The following is a 15,997-nucleotide window of genomic DNA, read 5'->3' on the forward strand; positions in this document are numbered from 1 at the left end:
TCTGTCTCCTCAACCTACTCAGACGCCATGAGTCACGGTGCCTCGGCAGGGAAAACCAAATGACAGCGCAATTTAATTTTAGAAATGTCATAACGTTCCCTTTGTATTCACTCCCAATTCTTGTATTTCATCACTAAATGTCTTGTTTCCCGCCCCCCCTCCCTCCCCCCCTCGCAGGTGCGGGAGAGGCAGCGTCAGCCGTCCGTGTATGTGAGGCAGCGCAGAGCTCTCATGCTGGCTTTCTATCCTCTCGTTCGACAGGTGATGAGCGGGGCGGTACCATGTCTGAAGTACAGGGGACAGTGGAGTTTTCTGTAGAGCTCCACAAATTTCACAATGTGGATCTCTTTCAGAGAGGGTAAGCATGTTTTTTTGTGTTTTTTTCCACATGGCGTTACTGATTTCATGCTGCATATAATACTTTGCTTTCTTTCAGAATAATTTGTGGTACACGTCACTGGCATCAAATGACAAATGGCCCCCTTTCTGAATATTAAAGGGATAAGATAGCATATAAACCGGTGGTTAAACGGTTATATTGTGGTGACCCACATCTATATAACTAGAGACATTCACCTAAGAGGACAGTGTACCTTTAAGGGAAGAGGCGAGGGGTCAGATAGTGCACTTCCGCTTCCGGTTCAAGGTAGAGCGTCGTTGTCGAATGTATGACATGCAAAGTTGGAGCTAGTAAACTACCTCGACTACGTCTACTCTCACGTCTCCTGTCTCGTTGTTTTCTAACTCCACAATATACTAGATGTCTTGTAGTGATAAGGGAAGCTGTCAGGGCCTCGCTGGTGACGTCATGACCGTTCCAAGTGACGCGTGGTATTTGGACGCGTCAGCTCTCCGCAGAAGACTGGCGTATCACAGGGGTGGGCAGCCGTATCCAGAAAGGGCCGGTGTGGGTGGGCAGGTCTTTGTTCCGACCAAGCAGCTACACACCTGTGTCTCCTAATCCAGTTCCTCAGCAAAGACGGGTTGATTGGTGGGATCAGGTGTGCAACTGCGTGGTTGAAACAAAAAACCTGCACCCACCCCTGCAGCTGCATGCAAAACTGGATTTTGGCGCATGCATTGCACGCAAAGTGCAATATTTGCACGCAGATCGGTGAGACCGGGTTGTGGGGACACGAAGACAGGTTTGTGTTTATGCGGCCACGTTTCTGTATCTGCAGGAAGATTAAAACTTGGCATCTGGAGGGGCCTCGGGCTTGCTGCAAATGCCAGCTTTACTGAAATGATTTCCCCTCTAAATGGGATGGGCTAAAGCTCCATCATTGTAATCCCCTCAAGCTGAGTGCACTAATATATGTTTTTTTTTTTGCTGGTTGCCATGTTGCTCCAGACAGCAGAGGAGATGTGACGTAGAGATGTGTCGCTGATCAGAGATCTGACCCTTGGATGTGCCCGCTCCTACCCACCCACCCCTCTCTACCTATAGGACAGGGTTCCCACTCTTTCAAGGAAATCCTTTCCCAGGATTTTTCAAGGACATATTCAATGACTTTTATACATTTTTGCTGTTGCTCACAGGTCACCCAAGAGTGATGTTGTGCATGTAATAACACGAACATGCTAACAACAGCCTACCAGTGCACAGAATGTGTTGATGTCGCATAAACGCCGTCTCAATCAAAGCCTTGTTTTGCATGTTTAATACCTGTTTTGCCTTCCAAACACAGGTGGCGCTGCAGCTGTGAGCTCAGGAAAACATTTGAAAATGTAATCTCAGATGAACTGTATAACGTTACAGCGTTATAACGGTATTATTATATAATTTTTCCAGGACCTCGTGGCTATTTCCAGGACATTTTATAAGTTTTTGGAAATATCCAGGTGTTTTCCATGACTTGAAAACGAGTCCAGAAAAAAATTCCAGGAGTTTCAGGTTTTCCAGGAGGCGTGGGAACCCCGAAGGATGCGTTGTGTAGTGAATAATGAAGGAGTTTTTAACAAGACAGGTGTATAACCCTCTTGCAAGCTAAGATGTCGTTGATGAAGTGCAGGATAATTCCTCCACCCGAAAGAGAAACTACATCTCGTCGTTATTCCAAAAGAGAGGGGGGGGGGTCGACTTGATTGCATTATCACATTTGGTTTGTAAACGAGGCAATGGCTACGACGGAGTACTAGGGTCGAACACATTGAGGGGGGGGGGTCTCAGAATTTTTGAAAGTTTTTTATGGACCCTCCCCCTTTTTCTCCTCAATTGTACTTCGCCAATTACCCCACTCTTCAATTGCCCCACCACTCTTCAATTGCCCCAGTCGCTGCTCCACCCCCTCTGCCGATCCGGGGAGGGACACAGACTACCACATGCCTCCTCTGATACATGTGGGGTCGCCAGCCGCGGGACGTAGCGCATGGGAGGATCACGCTATTTCCCCCTCACAGGCCGACCAGAGGAGGCGCTAGTGCAGTGACCAGGACACATACCCATATCCTGCTTCCCACCCGCAGACACGGTCAATTCTGTCTGTAGGGACGCCCGAGCAAGCCGGAGGTAACGCGGGGATTCGAACCGGCGATCCCCGCGTTGGTAGGCAACGGAATAGACCGCTACGCCACCCGGACGCCCCGATTTTGTTTTTCTCTCAACGTGGCGCTTATACTCCACCGTGCAATGTCATAGAGGCACTTTAGGTAGAGGTTCTTTAGTTTCCAGGCTGTGTAGAAGCAAAGTTGGAGCGACCCAAGTTTGCCTCGGATAATCACATGAGAACCCCAGCTAAAGCATCTTAATATAATTTGCTCTAAGCCGATTTTAAAACCATCAAAATGCAATCTATTGATTATTCACTCACTGCACGTCGGCCACGAAACGCAAAGTACTTTGGTGTGAAAGCCGTTGCCCTGTTTTGTTTTTTGTTTTTGCACCAAAAGAAAAAAGAAAAATACACTAAGGTATTTTTCAAAGGCATTTTGAAAAATTAAAGACCCCCTAAGATCATACTATATGGATTGCACCATGTCCCGCTGTGAGATGGACTGACCAGATAAGGTAGTTACCGTGCTCCCAGCATTTCGGTTATCCCTGGACCGACCTTCAAGTCGTGTCGCATTCCCATCAAGCCTCCATCTTTAAGGGTGCTTCGCTATTACACTTTGCTCTCTCTCTCAGATTGTCAATTTGTCACCAGAGAGGCTTTACAAAAAAAGCTGCGTCGTTTTCATCTGTCAACGTGACCTATTGAGAGACATGGTTTGCCATTTCCACGAGCCTTAATGTCCCAATTTTTTTTTTGTGCAATTTTCGAGCAATCTTTCAAGATGATTATAAATTTGATTGCCATTTAGATTGCTTCCATCAGCTTGTCAATCGCCCCTAGTGGCGACTGACAGTAGTGTACGTTTTGTTAGGCTGGTATTTGGCTGAATACCTGACACAAGTGAACGTCGTTCACTTCCTGATAGAAGAGAAAACCAGCAGCGCTGTTACAATACTGTAACGTGCATGGATAAGTAGACACGCCGGCCGCTGGCTGGCGGGTCTGAACCTTTAGCCGAGCGGTTAGTGATGTCTCCCGCGGTGCGGGCGATACGGGTTCGCTTCCCGGCCGCGGCACTTCCCGTGGTTGCGTTGTCCCCAGAATTCGCTACACTACCGAGAACGGGGTTGAGATTCACCACACTTCCGGTGTGGGGAAGATGGCGACGCGAACTCGCGTTGCGGCGGTCCCACCCGGCCAGTGCCGACTATGCGGCGTCTTTGTCCACGTTTGTGTCTTCGTGTGAAGTTTTTTTTAATTTGGTTCGTCGATTGGTTTTTGTTTTTTTTCCCTTCCTTTTCCCGTTGGCTGGGCTGAGAGAGCTTACGGCCCTTTCCGGAGCTGTGCGGCCCTGCCCGGAGCTGTGGACCACGGCCTCTGCCTGGGGCTGCGCCCGGGGAGGGAACACCGAGGGCGGTCTGGCAGGACGCGGAGGCGGGGCGGGCTAAGCTAGCTGCTAGCCCACGCAGACCGGCCGTTCCCATCCTGGCTGGCGTTTGTTCTCTGGACAGGGGAGTTTTTGTTTTTTTGTTTTTGTTTTGGCCGTGTCGTTAACTCTCTTATGTTGCTTCGTTCTCTCTTTTTTTGTATGTTTTTGGGACATTTTGGATGTGTGTTTTTTTGTGTTGCACTGCTGCGGGGTGGGGGAAACGAAATTTCGTAAGAAATGTGTTAAAAGATTTGGCTGCAGTCAGTAAGGTTATTGTTCTGACAGCCACTCTTACGGGTATACAAACTGCCAATATGAACGTAAAGTTTGGGACATTTGGTTTGATGGTGAACCATTTTAAGTTGAAACCAAGTTGTACAATTCATGGCCGAATTTGTGTAACATGACTGTTCTACTACTACTACTACTACTACTTTCGGCTGCTCCCTTTAGGGGGCGCCACAGCGGATCATCCGTTCCCATCTCTCCCTTCTCCCAATATACCCAGCATCTCTCCTCCACACATGTCCAGACAATCTCAATCTTGTCTGTCTTGCTTTGTCTCCAAACCGTCCAACCTGAGGGACGTATTTTTTTTTTTTTTAGTATGTTGGACCTTTGACTGTGAGGATTATTGCTAACACTACTTTGTGTTTGCCAACAGGTTCTACCAGGTGCGAGCAGGGTTGAAAGCCTCACCTCGCGTGCCACACAGACTGATAGCCACGACACAGGGGAGCGCAGGTAACAATAACCAACACCTCCGTCCTTCCACTGACCTATTTTTAGACAACATGGACCACTCTGGTTTCAGAAAAGCATTTTGACAAGTCTCTTGACAAAAGTATGGGGATTGGCTGCCAATCTGGCAAATTGGCTCTCAGTCCATGTTCATGCTCTTACAGGCGCGCAGGAAGATGGGTAAGGGGGTGCTGCCAATGGATAAGGGGGGCTGCCAACTAAAACGAAAAGTATTGTGGCGAGCCGGCATGGAAGAATGAGTCGAAAGGCAGAGATCTCCTGTGCCCCATACACCGTATGAGTGCTCTTTTATTCACACCGACCAGAACGGACCAGAACTGATAACAACGTAACGAGCCCCCCCTTGTCATGAGTGGCGACATTGGTCCTAGTCCCAGTCCTACAGTCAGTCAGTAGTCCTACTTAGTCTGAGTCGAACCCCAAAAACAGCAACACAAGAATAACCACAACATGAACACATCATTAAAACACAATTTTAAATCTAACATTAACAGTCCCATCAGCCATTGCGCTCCCCTGGTGCAGAACCGTCGCCGCCAGTCACAGCTACAGTATGGCGTCATTATGTTTGTAAGGTGCCGTGTGTAGCAGATTTGGAATGGAGTGTTTACTCACTTTGTTATTAAAAATGTACATTCCACGCAGCCCTCACCCACTGTTTAAAATGAAGGTATTGTAGCGAATTCAGGGGGCAGCTGGGAATCCGCCGCAGCCGGGATGCGAACCCGGTCACCTGCACCACGGCCGACCACGTTAACCAGTCGACTAAAGGGTCCGCCCCTTTAGCCAAGGCGCACGTGCTTCCGATGGCCTCGCGGTATCACCATCCCAATTCTGACACCAATGCAGCGAATTCGGGGGGCAGCCAGGAACCACTGCAGCCGTGACGCGAACCCGGGTCTCCCGTACCACGGCCGACTACGTTAACCAGTCGACTAAAGGGTCCGCCCCTTTAGCCAAGGGCTAGCGAGTCTAGTCATCCGTGTTCGTAACAATATGTTTTATTTTTTTGCAATTGTACCTTAGGAAAAGTTAGTCATACTGTTGGGTCTAAGATGTTACACAGCCACCTGCCACTACTGGGGGGGGGGGCTGCACCCACCACTAGGGGGATCTGCAGCCCCATCTCCCTTCCCATGTGAATTTGCTCTTATGGAGTGAGTCTGTGGCCAGCAGGAATGTTTGAGCAAAAGGCAACTCCTCTGAAATGACCTGACGAGTTTGAGAAAGTAATGCTTGCGTGATACGGGGATGGTTCCATGGCTGCAATCAGCTCTCCACATTCTTTGTCAGGGAGACTCTGCTGGCGAGGGGCAGTGTGTTCTTTGAAGTCTCTGTGAAAACGGTAATCTTTCCAAACATCTTCAGTTTTATAGTGCAGGCAGCGCAGGCCGTGCAGAGCTGTGTGGTGGGAGCCTTTGTGTGCTTGCTGTGTTTCCTTTCCTATAACTTGCACCATACGCTGCGAAAATACAAACACTGTGTTTTTCCGGCATAGGGTGCAAAAAAAAAATCCCAGTTGTCAGCCTCATCTGTTATCTCAACACTTACTGGCGTTGCAATTCTTTAACTGTAAACACATTGTTGAGACTTTTTAAAGAGCATCTTCCACACCCAAGAAACCACACATGCTAACCGTTGGCTAACCGTTTGTTGTTTAGACGTGTGTTTTGTGTTGGCTCAGAGGACAAGTCTGGTTCTTTTTTCTTTTTTTCTTTTTTCTTTTGCAACCTGGGTCTTATTTTCCTAGTTGTTGCAATTGTTTATATCAGTTATGATATCATTTTACTCACTGGCTTCATTGTAGAGATGTTGGACTAAGCTTTACAACGGGGTTTTCCAAGTCAACTGAACACAAGTGTCAGACATGTTTCAGCAAGTCCAGTTCATCTCAATTAACTAAAACATTGCTTTGGAAGTCAAAATGAAAATGCACGTTGAAAATTATTACCCAAAATGTCCAATATTTTTCTCCCCAATGGTATACGGCCAGTTACCCCACTCTTCTGAGCCGTCCCAGTCGCTGCTCCACCGCCTGTGCCAATCCGGGGAGGGCTGCAGACTACCACATGTCTCCTCCGATACATGTGGAGTTGCCAGCCGTTTCTTTTCACCTGACAGTGAGGAGTTTCACTAGGAGGACGTAACGCATTCAGCAGGAGGATGTAGCGCATGGGAGCATCACGCCCCCCCCCGGAACAGGTGGCCCAACCGACCAGAGGAGGTGCTAGTGCAGCGACCAGAATACATACCCACATCCGGCTCCCCATCTGCAGACACAGCCAATTGTGTCTGTAGGGACACCTGACTAAGCCAGAGGTGACACAGGGATTCGAACTGGTGATCCCCGTGTTGGTAGGCAACAGAGTATACCGTTACGCTACCCAGATGCCAAAGTGTCAAGCATTATTAAGCCTATGCTTACTGTAGCCTATGCTTACTGTAGATAGGAGTAACCATGAGCAACCAATCTGTAAAACAGTAGTTTTCTTTTGTGTGTGTTTTTGTTGTTGCTATTGTTAAAATGAGAGATTTAAGGCTCCTGTTCAGTTGCCCAGTGTTCCTGTGTCCAAAATCTCCAAAATGAGGGTGGTGAATACATTATACCCTCACTAATATGCATGATGGCCAAAACTACAAAGAACCAGATGGTGAAAAAATGGAATTATCTCTAATATTGACAAGTTTAATGCAGAACCATGTTTTCAAACCATCACTATGCTCACAAAGTACAGTACCGAAAAGTGAAGGCGTGGGTCTCATCTGGACTCTCCAAATGAGGACATGAAAATTCAAAGGATGGGTTGGCAAGTTAAAATAGTAAAATGTGGCGCCTGGGTGGCGTGGCGCTCTATTCTGTTGCCTACCAACACGGGAATCACCCGTTCGAATCCCTGTGTTACCTCCAGCTTGGTTAGGCGTCCCTACGGACACAATTGGCTGTGTCTGCGGGTGGGAAGCCGAATGTGGGTGTGTATCCTGGTCGCTGCACTAGCGCCTCCTCTGGTCAATCGGGGCGCCTGATGGGGGGAACTGGGGGGAATAGCGTGATCCTCCCACGCGCTACGTCCCCCTGGCGAAACTCCTCATTGTCAGGTGAAAAGTGGCTGGTGACTCCACATGTATCGGAGGAGGGATGTGGTAGTCTGCAGCCCTCCCTGGATCGGGAGAGGGGGTGGAGCAGCAACCGGGACGGCTTGGGAGAGGGGTTGGATACAATTGGGCAGAAAAATGGGGAAAAATAAAAAAAAAAAAGAATAGGGAAATGTGAACTATAGTGAACTCTCCCAGCTTGCACAACTTCTCTGGCTGAGAACTTGTTGTAGGGGCTTCTGTAATAGTCTTTCCTGAAATATATGAACTCAGACTTAAATGTAGAATGCAGTAAAATACCTTTACTGTGAATCTTATGAGTCATTTTCCAATGAGGAACAACAAGTTTTTCTATTTTGTTAGCTCCTAACCTAACTGAAAGCAACGCTACGGCGCTTTGCTCTGTTAGGAAATAAACAAGTGAGAGAATGGCAGTGTTTTGTAGGACATTTTATTCAACTTCTGCCCATCTTTACGTGATTTATTTCCCAAACGCAGTTTTAGTAGGTTGTCTCTGTTGGAGGAAGATTAATTCCTTACGTTGTTTATGTTCTTTTTTTATTTCTAGGCTGAAACTCATTGCTTCCGTACTTATCTAAACGTTAAAATCTGGTTCCCCGGCAAGGCAGGAAGCTGTATCACTGGCAATACTGATTTGCAGTAATAACGGCTATTTATAGCTTGTCATGAGTGGAGCGGTGTGTGTGTGTGAGTGTGTGTGTGTGTGTGTGTGTGTGTGTGTGTGTGTGTGTGTGTGTGTTTTTCTGCCTTTGTGTACCTATTAGTTTTATTGGCAAGGACGCAGCTAATTGGGAAACCATTGTGTTTTAGACTCAGTTTTGAAAGATTCCTTTGTTTTTTGTTTTTTTGTTATAAAAGAACCGGCAGGGATGACAATTTAGGAGCCAGATCGCCGTAGGATAGTGCAGAATCACTTTTTAACCGGACTCTGTTCGCTATGGAGAGGATTGAACACTGTAGTCCCATCGCCTTGGTCTCATTAGTCTGTTTGCACTTGAAATCCATGAGGTCCACTTTGCTTTCCAGACTTCCCATTTTTACTTTTTTTTGTTGTTTTAATTCAGCATTATCCCATACTCCAAAATGATGCTCACATTGCCACCTTGCATCCTGCTTTCCTTCCGTGCCTCAAACAAAGTGACACGTTTTTGCAGCTGCCCCAAGGTTGCACGGCCCACAATACATCTACGGTAAACTGATTGCAGTCGAAGGGATGCACCAGAGCCATGGCATATGCATCCAATAAAGGCACATTGCAGCAGGGTACGGTGCTGTCAGGACCATATCCATACTCTAATTGGAGGGCTGAGCTGCAGCCCTCCCCTTCCCTCTGCAGCTCCTTCCACAAGGTCATGCATTATGCCTCTAAGCCTGGCAGACAGACATCCCGGCCATAAATGCGCCAGCCAGCGCTCCGGCCGGCAAGGGAAAAGACATTTATCATACAGAAACGTAGAAAATAATCCCCCGCTGTGTACTCTGGGGAAGTGACTGCTTCACATTTCAATTGTCTGTGCCCTTCAGACAAATGAATTGCGTGAAATATTGTCCTGGGCTCTCGACTCGGGCATTTAGCGATTATGATTCATGGACAACAAACTGGTGATTTTCAAGTTAGTGCGTTAGTTGTGTTAGTTGGCTGAATACAAATGATCTACATCGTAGCTCCCATTGGTGGGACCTTAAAAGATACTCATCTCTGCCATATATATCAGCACACACAACGTAGAGAAAACAAGTTGGGTAAGTGGAGTTGAATTAATATGCCTGCATGTGCCAGTGTGGGGGACAGAGCGAGCGAGCGAGGGAGAGAGAGAGAGAGAGAGCGAGAGAGAGAGAGAGTTGGATTAATATGCCTGCATGTGCCAGTGTGGGGTACAGAACGAGCGAGGGAGGGAGAGAGAGAGCAAGAGACAGACAGAGAGTTGGATTAATATGCCTGCATGTGCCAGTGTGGGGGACAGAGCGAGAAGGCGGGGGGGGGGATTGGATTAATATGCCTGCATGTGCCAGTGTGGGGGACAGAGCGAGCGAGGGAGAGAGAGAAATAGGGGGGGCAGAGAGAAAGTGGGATTAATATGCCTGCATGTGCCAGTGGGGGGGGGGGGGATAGAGAGAGAGAGAGAGAGAGAGAGAGAGAGAGAGAGAGAGAGAGAGAGAGAGAGAGAGAGAGAGAGAAGGAAGAGGGTTGGATTAATATGCCTGCATGTGCCAGTGTGGGGGGCAGAGCGAGAGGAGGTGCAGAGGGGAGAGAGAGAAAGAGAGAGAGTTGGATTTATATGCCTGCATGTGCCAGTGTTGGGGACAGAGGGCAGGGGGGAGAAAGAGAGAGAGTTGGATTAGTATGCCTGCATGTGCCAGTGTGGGGGACAGAGTGAGTGAGGGAGAGGGAGAGAAAGAGAGACAGACAGAGAGGGGGGGGGGTTGGATTAATATGCCTGCATGTGCCAGTGTGTGGGACAGAGCAAGCAAAGGACAGAAAGACAGCGAGAGAGAGAGAGAGGGGCTGGTTCATGCACACATACTGTAGACACACACACATGCAGAAATACACACACACATGTATGAGGCAGCTGAATGGCTGTAAGCTGATTACCTGTAGCACAGAAGTGCGGTGGCTAAAAGCTGGAGGGCATTACTGCAAGTCACAAAGTGTAGGAAGTGATAAGTCCCTGGCACCTGTACGTCTTGAGTTTGCAGTACACAATATGCAAATATAGATTTGCCATATTTCTGTTAATCTTTTTAACGCAACCGTGAATTCGGCTTTTCCCCCAAGAAAAGTCCCCCTGATGTGATCTCTTTAAATCATATTCACATTCAGTGTGTAAGAGGGTGTATTTCACACAAGAGGCTTCAGCAGGATCAACACGCTGTGCCGTTCAGAAGGGAAACGATCGGGGCGTGTGGCAAAATAGCCAAACAGACTGATTCCGGCTGCAGTTCTTTACCGTCGTCAGTAAGATGGATTGTGTTGTTTCTGTCACACATTGCCAAATCTATGACCATAGAGCTCGCTTGCATCCCTCATGCAGGCAGAGGCTGATTGAAGCGGTACTGTAAGCGGTGCCATCACTATCAGCAGAGGCCTGTTCAGAGAGTGAGAGAAGAAGATAGAGGGATAGAGGGGAGAGAGAAAGGCAAAGTACATTTCTACTGGGGTCAGAGTTGTCCCACAGCTCGCAGTCTGTCCCGAAACTCACTTTCACACCTTGACTGCTATCAGGGCAGGACAAATAGGCCAGTCACATAGGTAAACATGGCTATTATGATGTTCAGTTAACCAGTGGAGCACAGGACAGGTGCCTCACAGGTACCTCAGTGGCCTGTTGGGTAACGTGTTTGGCTAAAAGCAATTCACAGCATGAAAACATTGAGTTGATAATGGTGTTTGTTGGATACCTTTGAAAGGTTTTGCAGTTCATGCTTTGTATATTTTGTGTAATGATTAACCCGACGAAAACGGCCTACGCAGGCATCTGGGTAGCGTAGCAGTCTGTTCCGTTGCCTACCAACACAGGGCTCGGCGGTTCGAATCCCTGTGTTACCTCTGGCTCGGTCGGGCGTCCCTACAGACACAATTGGCCGTGTCTGCGGGTGGGAAGCTGGATATGGGTATGTGTCCTGGTCACTGCACTAGCGCCTTCTCTGGTCAGTTGGGGCACCTGTTTGGGGGGGGGGGGGACTTGGGGGAATAGTGTGATCCTCCCACATGCTACGTCCCCCTGGTGACACTCCTCACTGTCAGGTGAAAAGAAGCAGCTGGCGACTCCACATGTATGGGAGGAGGCATGTGGTAGTCTGCAGCCCTCCCCGGATCAGCAGAGGGGATGGAGCAGCGACCGGGACGGCTTGGAAGAGTGGGGTAATTGGCCAAGTACAATTAGGGAGAAAAAGGGGGGAAAATTTGAAAAAAAAAAGTTTAATTGTCTTTTTAACAAGATAAGTTAAGGGCAGGTCAACAATTTGGCAAGTGCATTGCAGTAACCAACAGATACAGTGTTTTGTTTTGCTTTTTTTGGGGGGGGATTTTTTTTCCCCTAAATTATATCAGTCCAATTACCCCACTCTTCTGAGCCATCCTGGTCGCTACTCCACCCCCTCTGCCGATCCGGGAGGGCTGCAGACTACCACATGCCTCCTCTGATACATGTGGAGTCGCCAGCCGCTTCTTTTCACCTGACATTGAGGAGTTTCACCAGGGGGATGTAGCGCGTGGGAGGATCACACTATTCCCCCCATTTCCCCCTCCACCCCGAACAGACCCCACCCCCCCGACCGACCAGAGGAGGCGCTAGTGCAGCAACCAGGACACATGCCCACATCTGGCTTCCCACCCGCAGACACAGCCAATGTGTGTCTGTAGGGACACCTGACTAAGCCGGAGGAAACACAGGGATTCGAACCGGCGATCCCCGTGTTGGTAGGCAACGGAATAGACCGCCATGCCACCCGGACTCCCAGATAAAATGTTTTGCAAGCAGTAACACTTTTGTCAAACTAAGGGTTAAGACTTAAATGCTAGCTAGATGTGTGGTTTGATTTAAACAGATTTATGTAGTTGTTGATATAAAAATCACCATCAAACAAACAGCCTTCCATTTAGAAAGTGTAATTTAACAGCATTGCACATGGTGTCGCGGAAGTAATAGCCTATAAATCACTACTTGTAGTTTAGTGTAGCGTATAAATTACACTACCTAGTGTTTCTTTAACAGTTTCTTAACAGGTTTTTCCCGCTTGCTGTCATTCAAATGAACACTTAACACTGTCAATAACTCCAACCATGTTGTATATACTGTACTGTACACTGTACGTATACTGGTACACTCTGTCAAGTCCGTCTACCTCAGGCGTGTGTGTAAGTAACCTGCTAACATCTATTTCAGCATCTTTGATGTATTCTCTGCACCACTGCACTTCATCACCTCTTATTTCGCCTCTATAAGTCCAGATTGTTGTGTTGCAGTGTTGTTATTCTATGTTAAGTACACTGAGAGCCACGAAACTGGAGTCAAATTCCATGTTTGTGCAAACCTACATGGCCAGTAAACATGATTCTGATTCTCTAAGTTGAGCAATTTGCTTTCTCTCATGTTAGGGGAATGCAGCTTCACCTCCGCGGGGGTATACGAAGGCACGGTGTTCAGCCGGATCTTTCAGATCCTTTACAGGAATGAGGAGATTGCTGTGAACGACTGCATGAACTTCAGAGTCCACCTGCTGCTGGATGGAGACAGGGTGAGTCATGCCGCTGATATTTGCTGTACATGTGCACCCTGCTGGAGCCCCACACAGGCAAACATGGCATGCAAGAATAGAAAATGTCATTTAGTTACAGAGCTTGTTGCCCAGAATCTCATGCATATAACTGTATAACTCAATGGCGTTTATAATATTTACAGTTTCACTTTAAAAACATTGTTTCTCAGTCATATAGCTCCTATAAATTTATTCCATGTTCAACATGTTGAAAAAATTCTGCCCAAGTGGTTTTTGCTGCATAAACACCTGGAAAAAGGGTGAGCTGCAAAATATCGAGTGCAGCCTTGCAGTTAATTTTCATTAATCAGGAATCAGGAACATTTATTTGTCTTTTCATTCCATACACCTTCACACATGAAATGAAACGAAATATCGTTACCCCCAGCCCACAGCAGTGCAACACAAAGACAAAAACACATATCCCAAACCTACAAGAACACACACATCCAAACTACAAAAAAAAAAAGAAAAAAACTACAGAAACGCATATATCCAACATATATATATATACTATATTAAAAAAAAAATCACTGTCCAAGAGCGCGAACCCCATGATGACTGTCCTGGTGTTCGCGCTTAGTAGTTGTGAAAAAGGTTTGGAGAAATTTTAGCAAATGTATTAAAAATAAAAAACTGAAATATTGCATGTACATAAGTATTCACACCCTTTACTCAGTACTTGGTTGAGGCACCCTTGGCAGCGATTACAGCCTCAAGTCTTCTTGGGTATGAAGCTCCAAGCTTGGCACACCTATATTTGGGGTATTTCTCCCATTCTTCTCTGCAGATCCTCTCGAGCTCTGTAAGGTTAGATGGGGAGTGTTGCTGCACAGCTATTTTCAGGTCTTTCCAGAGATGTTCAATGAGGTTCAAGTCTGGGCTCTGGCTGGGCCACTCAAGGACATTCACAGACTTGTCCCGAAGCCACTCCTTTATTGTCTTGGCTGTGTGTTTAGGGTCGTTGTCATGTTGAAAGGTAAACCTTCGCCCCAGTCTGAGGTCCTGAGCGCTCTGGAGCAGGTTTTCATCAAGGATCTCTCTGTACTTTGCTCCATTCATCTTTCCCTCGATCCTGACTAGTCTACCAGTTCCTGACGCTGAAGAACATCCCCACAGCATGATGCTGCCACCACCATGCTTCACTGTAGGGATGGTATTAGCAAGGTGATGAGAGGTGCCTGGTTTCCTCCAGACGTGACATTTGGCATTCAGGCCAAAGAGTTCAATCTTGGTTTCATCAGACCAGAGAATCTTGTTTCTCATGGTCTGAGAGTCCTTTAGGTGCTTTCTGGCAAACTCCAAGCGGGCTGTCATGTGCCTTTTACTGAGCAGAGGCTTCCGTCTGGCCACTCTACCATAAAGGCCTGATTGGTGGAGGGCTGCAGAGATGGTTGTCCTTCTGGAAGGTTCTTCCATCTCCACAGAGGAACGCTGGAGCTCTGTCGGAGTGACCATCGGGTTCTTGGTCACCTCCCTGACCAAGGCCCTTCTCCTCCGATTGCTCAGTTTGGCTGGGCAGCCAGCTCTAGGAAGAGTCCTGGTGGATCCAAACGTCTTCCATTTACGAATGATGGAGACCACTGTGCTCTTCGGGACCTTCAAAGTTGTAGACATTTTTTTGTACCCTTCCCCAGATCTGTGCCTCAATACAATCTTGTCTCGGAGGTCCACCAACAATTCCTTTGTCTTCATGGCTTGGTTTCTGCTCTGACATGCACTGTCAACAGTGGGACCTTATATAGACAGGTGTGTGCCTTTCCAAATCATGTCCAATCCATTGAATTTACTACGGGTGGACTCCAATCAAGATGTAGAAACATCTCAAGGATGATCAGTGGAAACAGGATGAACCTGAGCTCAATTTTGAGTGTCATAGCAAAAGGTGTGGATGTACATGCAATATTTCAGTTTTTTATTTTTAATACATTTGCAAAAACTTTCTACAAAACCTTTTTCACTTTGTCATTATGGGGTATTGTGTGTAGACTGATGAAGAAAAAGAAGGAATTTAATCCATTTTGGAATAAGGCTGTAACATAACAAAATGTGGGGAAAGTGAAGGGGTGTGAATACTTTCCGGATGCACTGTATATATATATATACGTATATACGTATATATATATATATATATATATATATATATATATATATATATATATATGTGTGTGTGTGTGTGTGTGTGTGTGTGTATATGTGTGTATATATATGTATATATATGCATATATATATATGCAATGTATTAAAACTTTTTTCCTTTATCTATATGTGTGTGTGTATATATATATATATAAAGATGGATGTAGGAAAAAATTTTAATATATTGCAGTACAAACCTGTTTTGTGCGTCATGAACTCATCAGCTGCCAAGGTGGCTAAACAACAAAGAAAAAAACACAGCCAATTAATAATACGTTGCCCCCGCGCCACGCCCCTAGTTATGGTACACAGCAACCAATGGGAGGATAGAAAACATTTGAAAAATAACATCAGAAAAATTACAACCAATGGGGGAGGGACTGGGGCTCGTTTTGAAAAAAAGCAAGGACTTAAAGGGCCAGGACACTATATGTCTGTGTCAGGATGTACATGTGCCCCAGCCTGACCTGGCGTGGTTGTAGTGATCAGGCATGTAAACCTGCCAGACACGTATTGATGAGCTGTCCTTGGTTGCCTATCTATTAACATGACCTCAGCTAGTGTCTGTTTTTGTTGTCGGGAAGCCTCCACAGTTGGAATTGATCAACAGTGACAGCGACGAGGCTGGCTCGGGGCTCGGATGAGTCAGAGCCGAGATGACCCGGCTCATAGCAACCATCCATATCATAGCCATCACTCACATGTTGACATTAATCTGAAACACCGCTCGCTGACATATCTCGAGGAACCCGAGTTAGGGCCTGCCCTCTTTTAGCAGCAATTTCAATCTCGAGAC

The 15,997-nt window shown here is 46.9% G+C and overlaps 1 protein-coding gene across 1 annotated transcript in view; it reads left to right on the top strand.

Moving 5' to 3' along the window:
- The first annotated feature begins 281 nt into the window (after nt 1–281).
- fam135b (family with sequence similarity 135 member B) overlaps nt 282–15,997 on the top strand; it is a 36,471-nt gene continuing 20,755 nt past the window's right edge. Inside the window, exons 1-3 of the mRNA XM_056298769.1 lie at nt 282–358; nt 4,589–4,668; nt 12,902–13,041. Coding sequence (XP_056154744.1) covers nt 282–358; nt 4,589–4,668; nt 12,902–13,041 — 297 coding nt within the window. The remainder of the gene's footprint in view (nt 359–4,588; nt 4,669–12,901; nt 13,042–15,997) is intronic.

The sequence above is a fragment of the Lampris incognitus genome, chromosome 18 (assembly GCF_029633865.1).
Source record: "Lampris incognitus isolate fLamInc1 chromosome 18, fLamInc1.hap2, whole genome shotgun sequence".
NCBI lineage: Eukaryota > Metazoa > Chordata > Actinopteri > Lampriformes > Lampridae > Lampris > Lampris incognitus.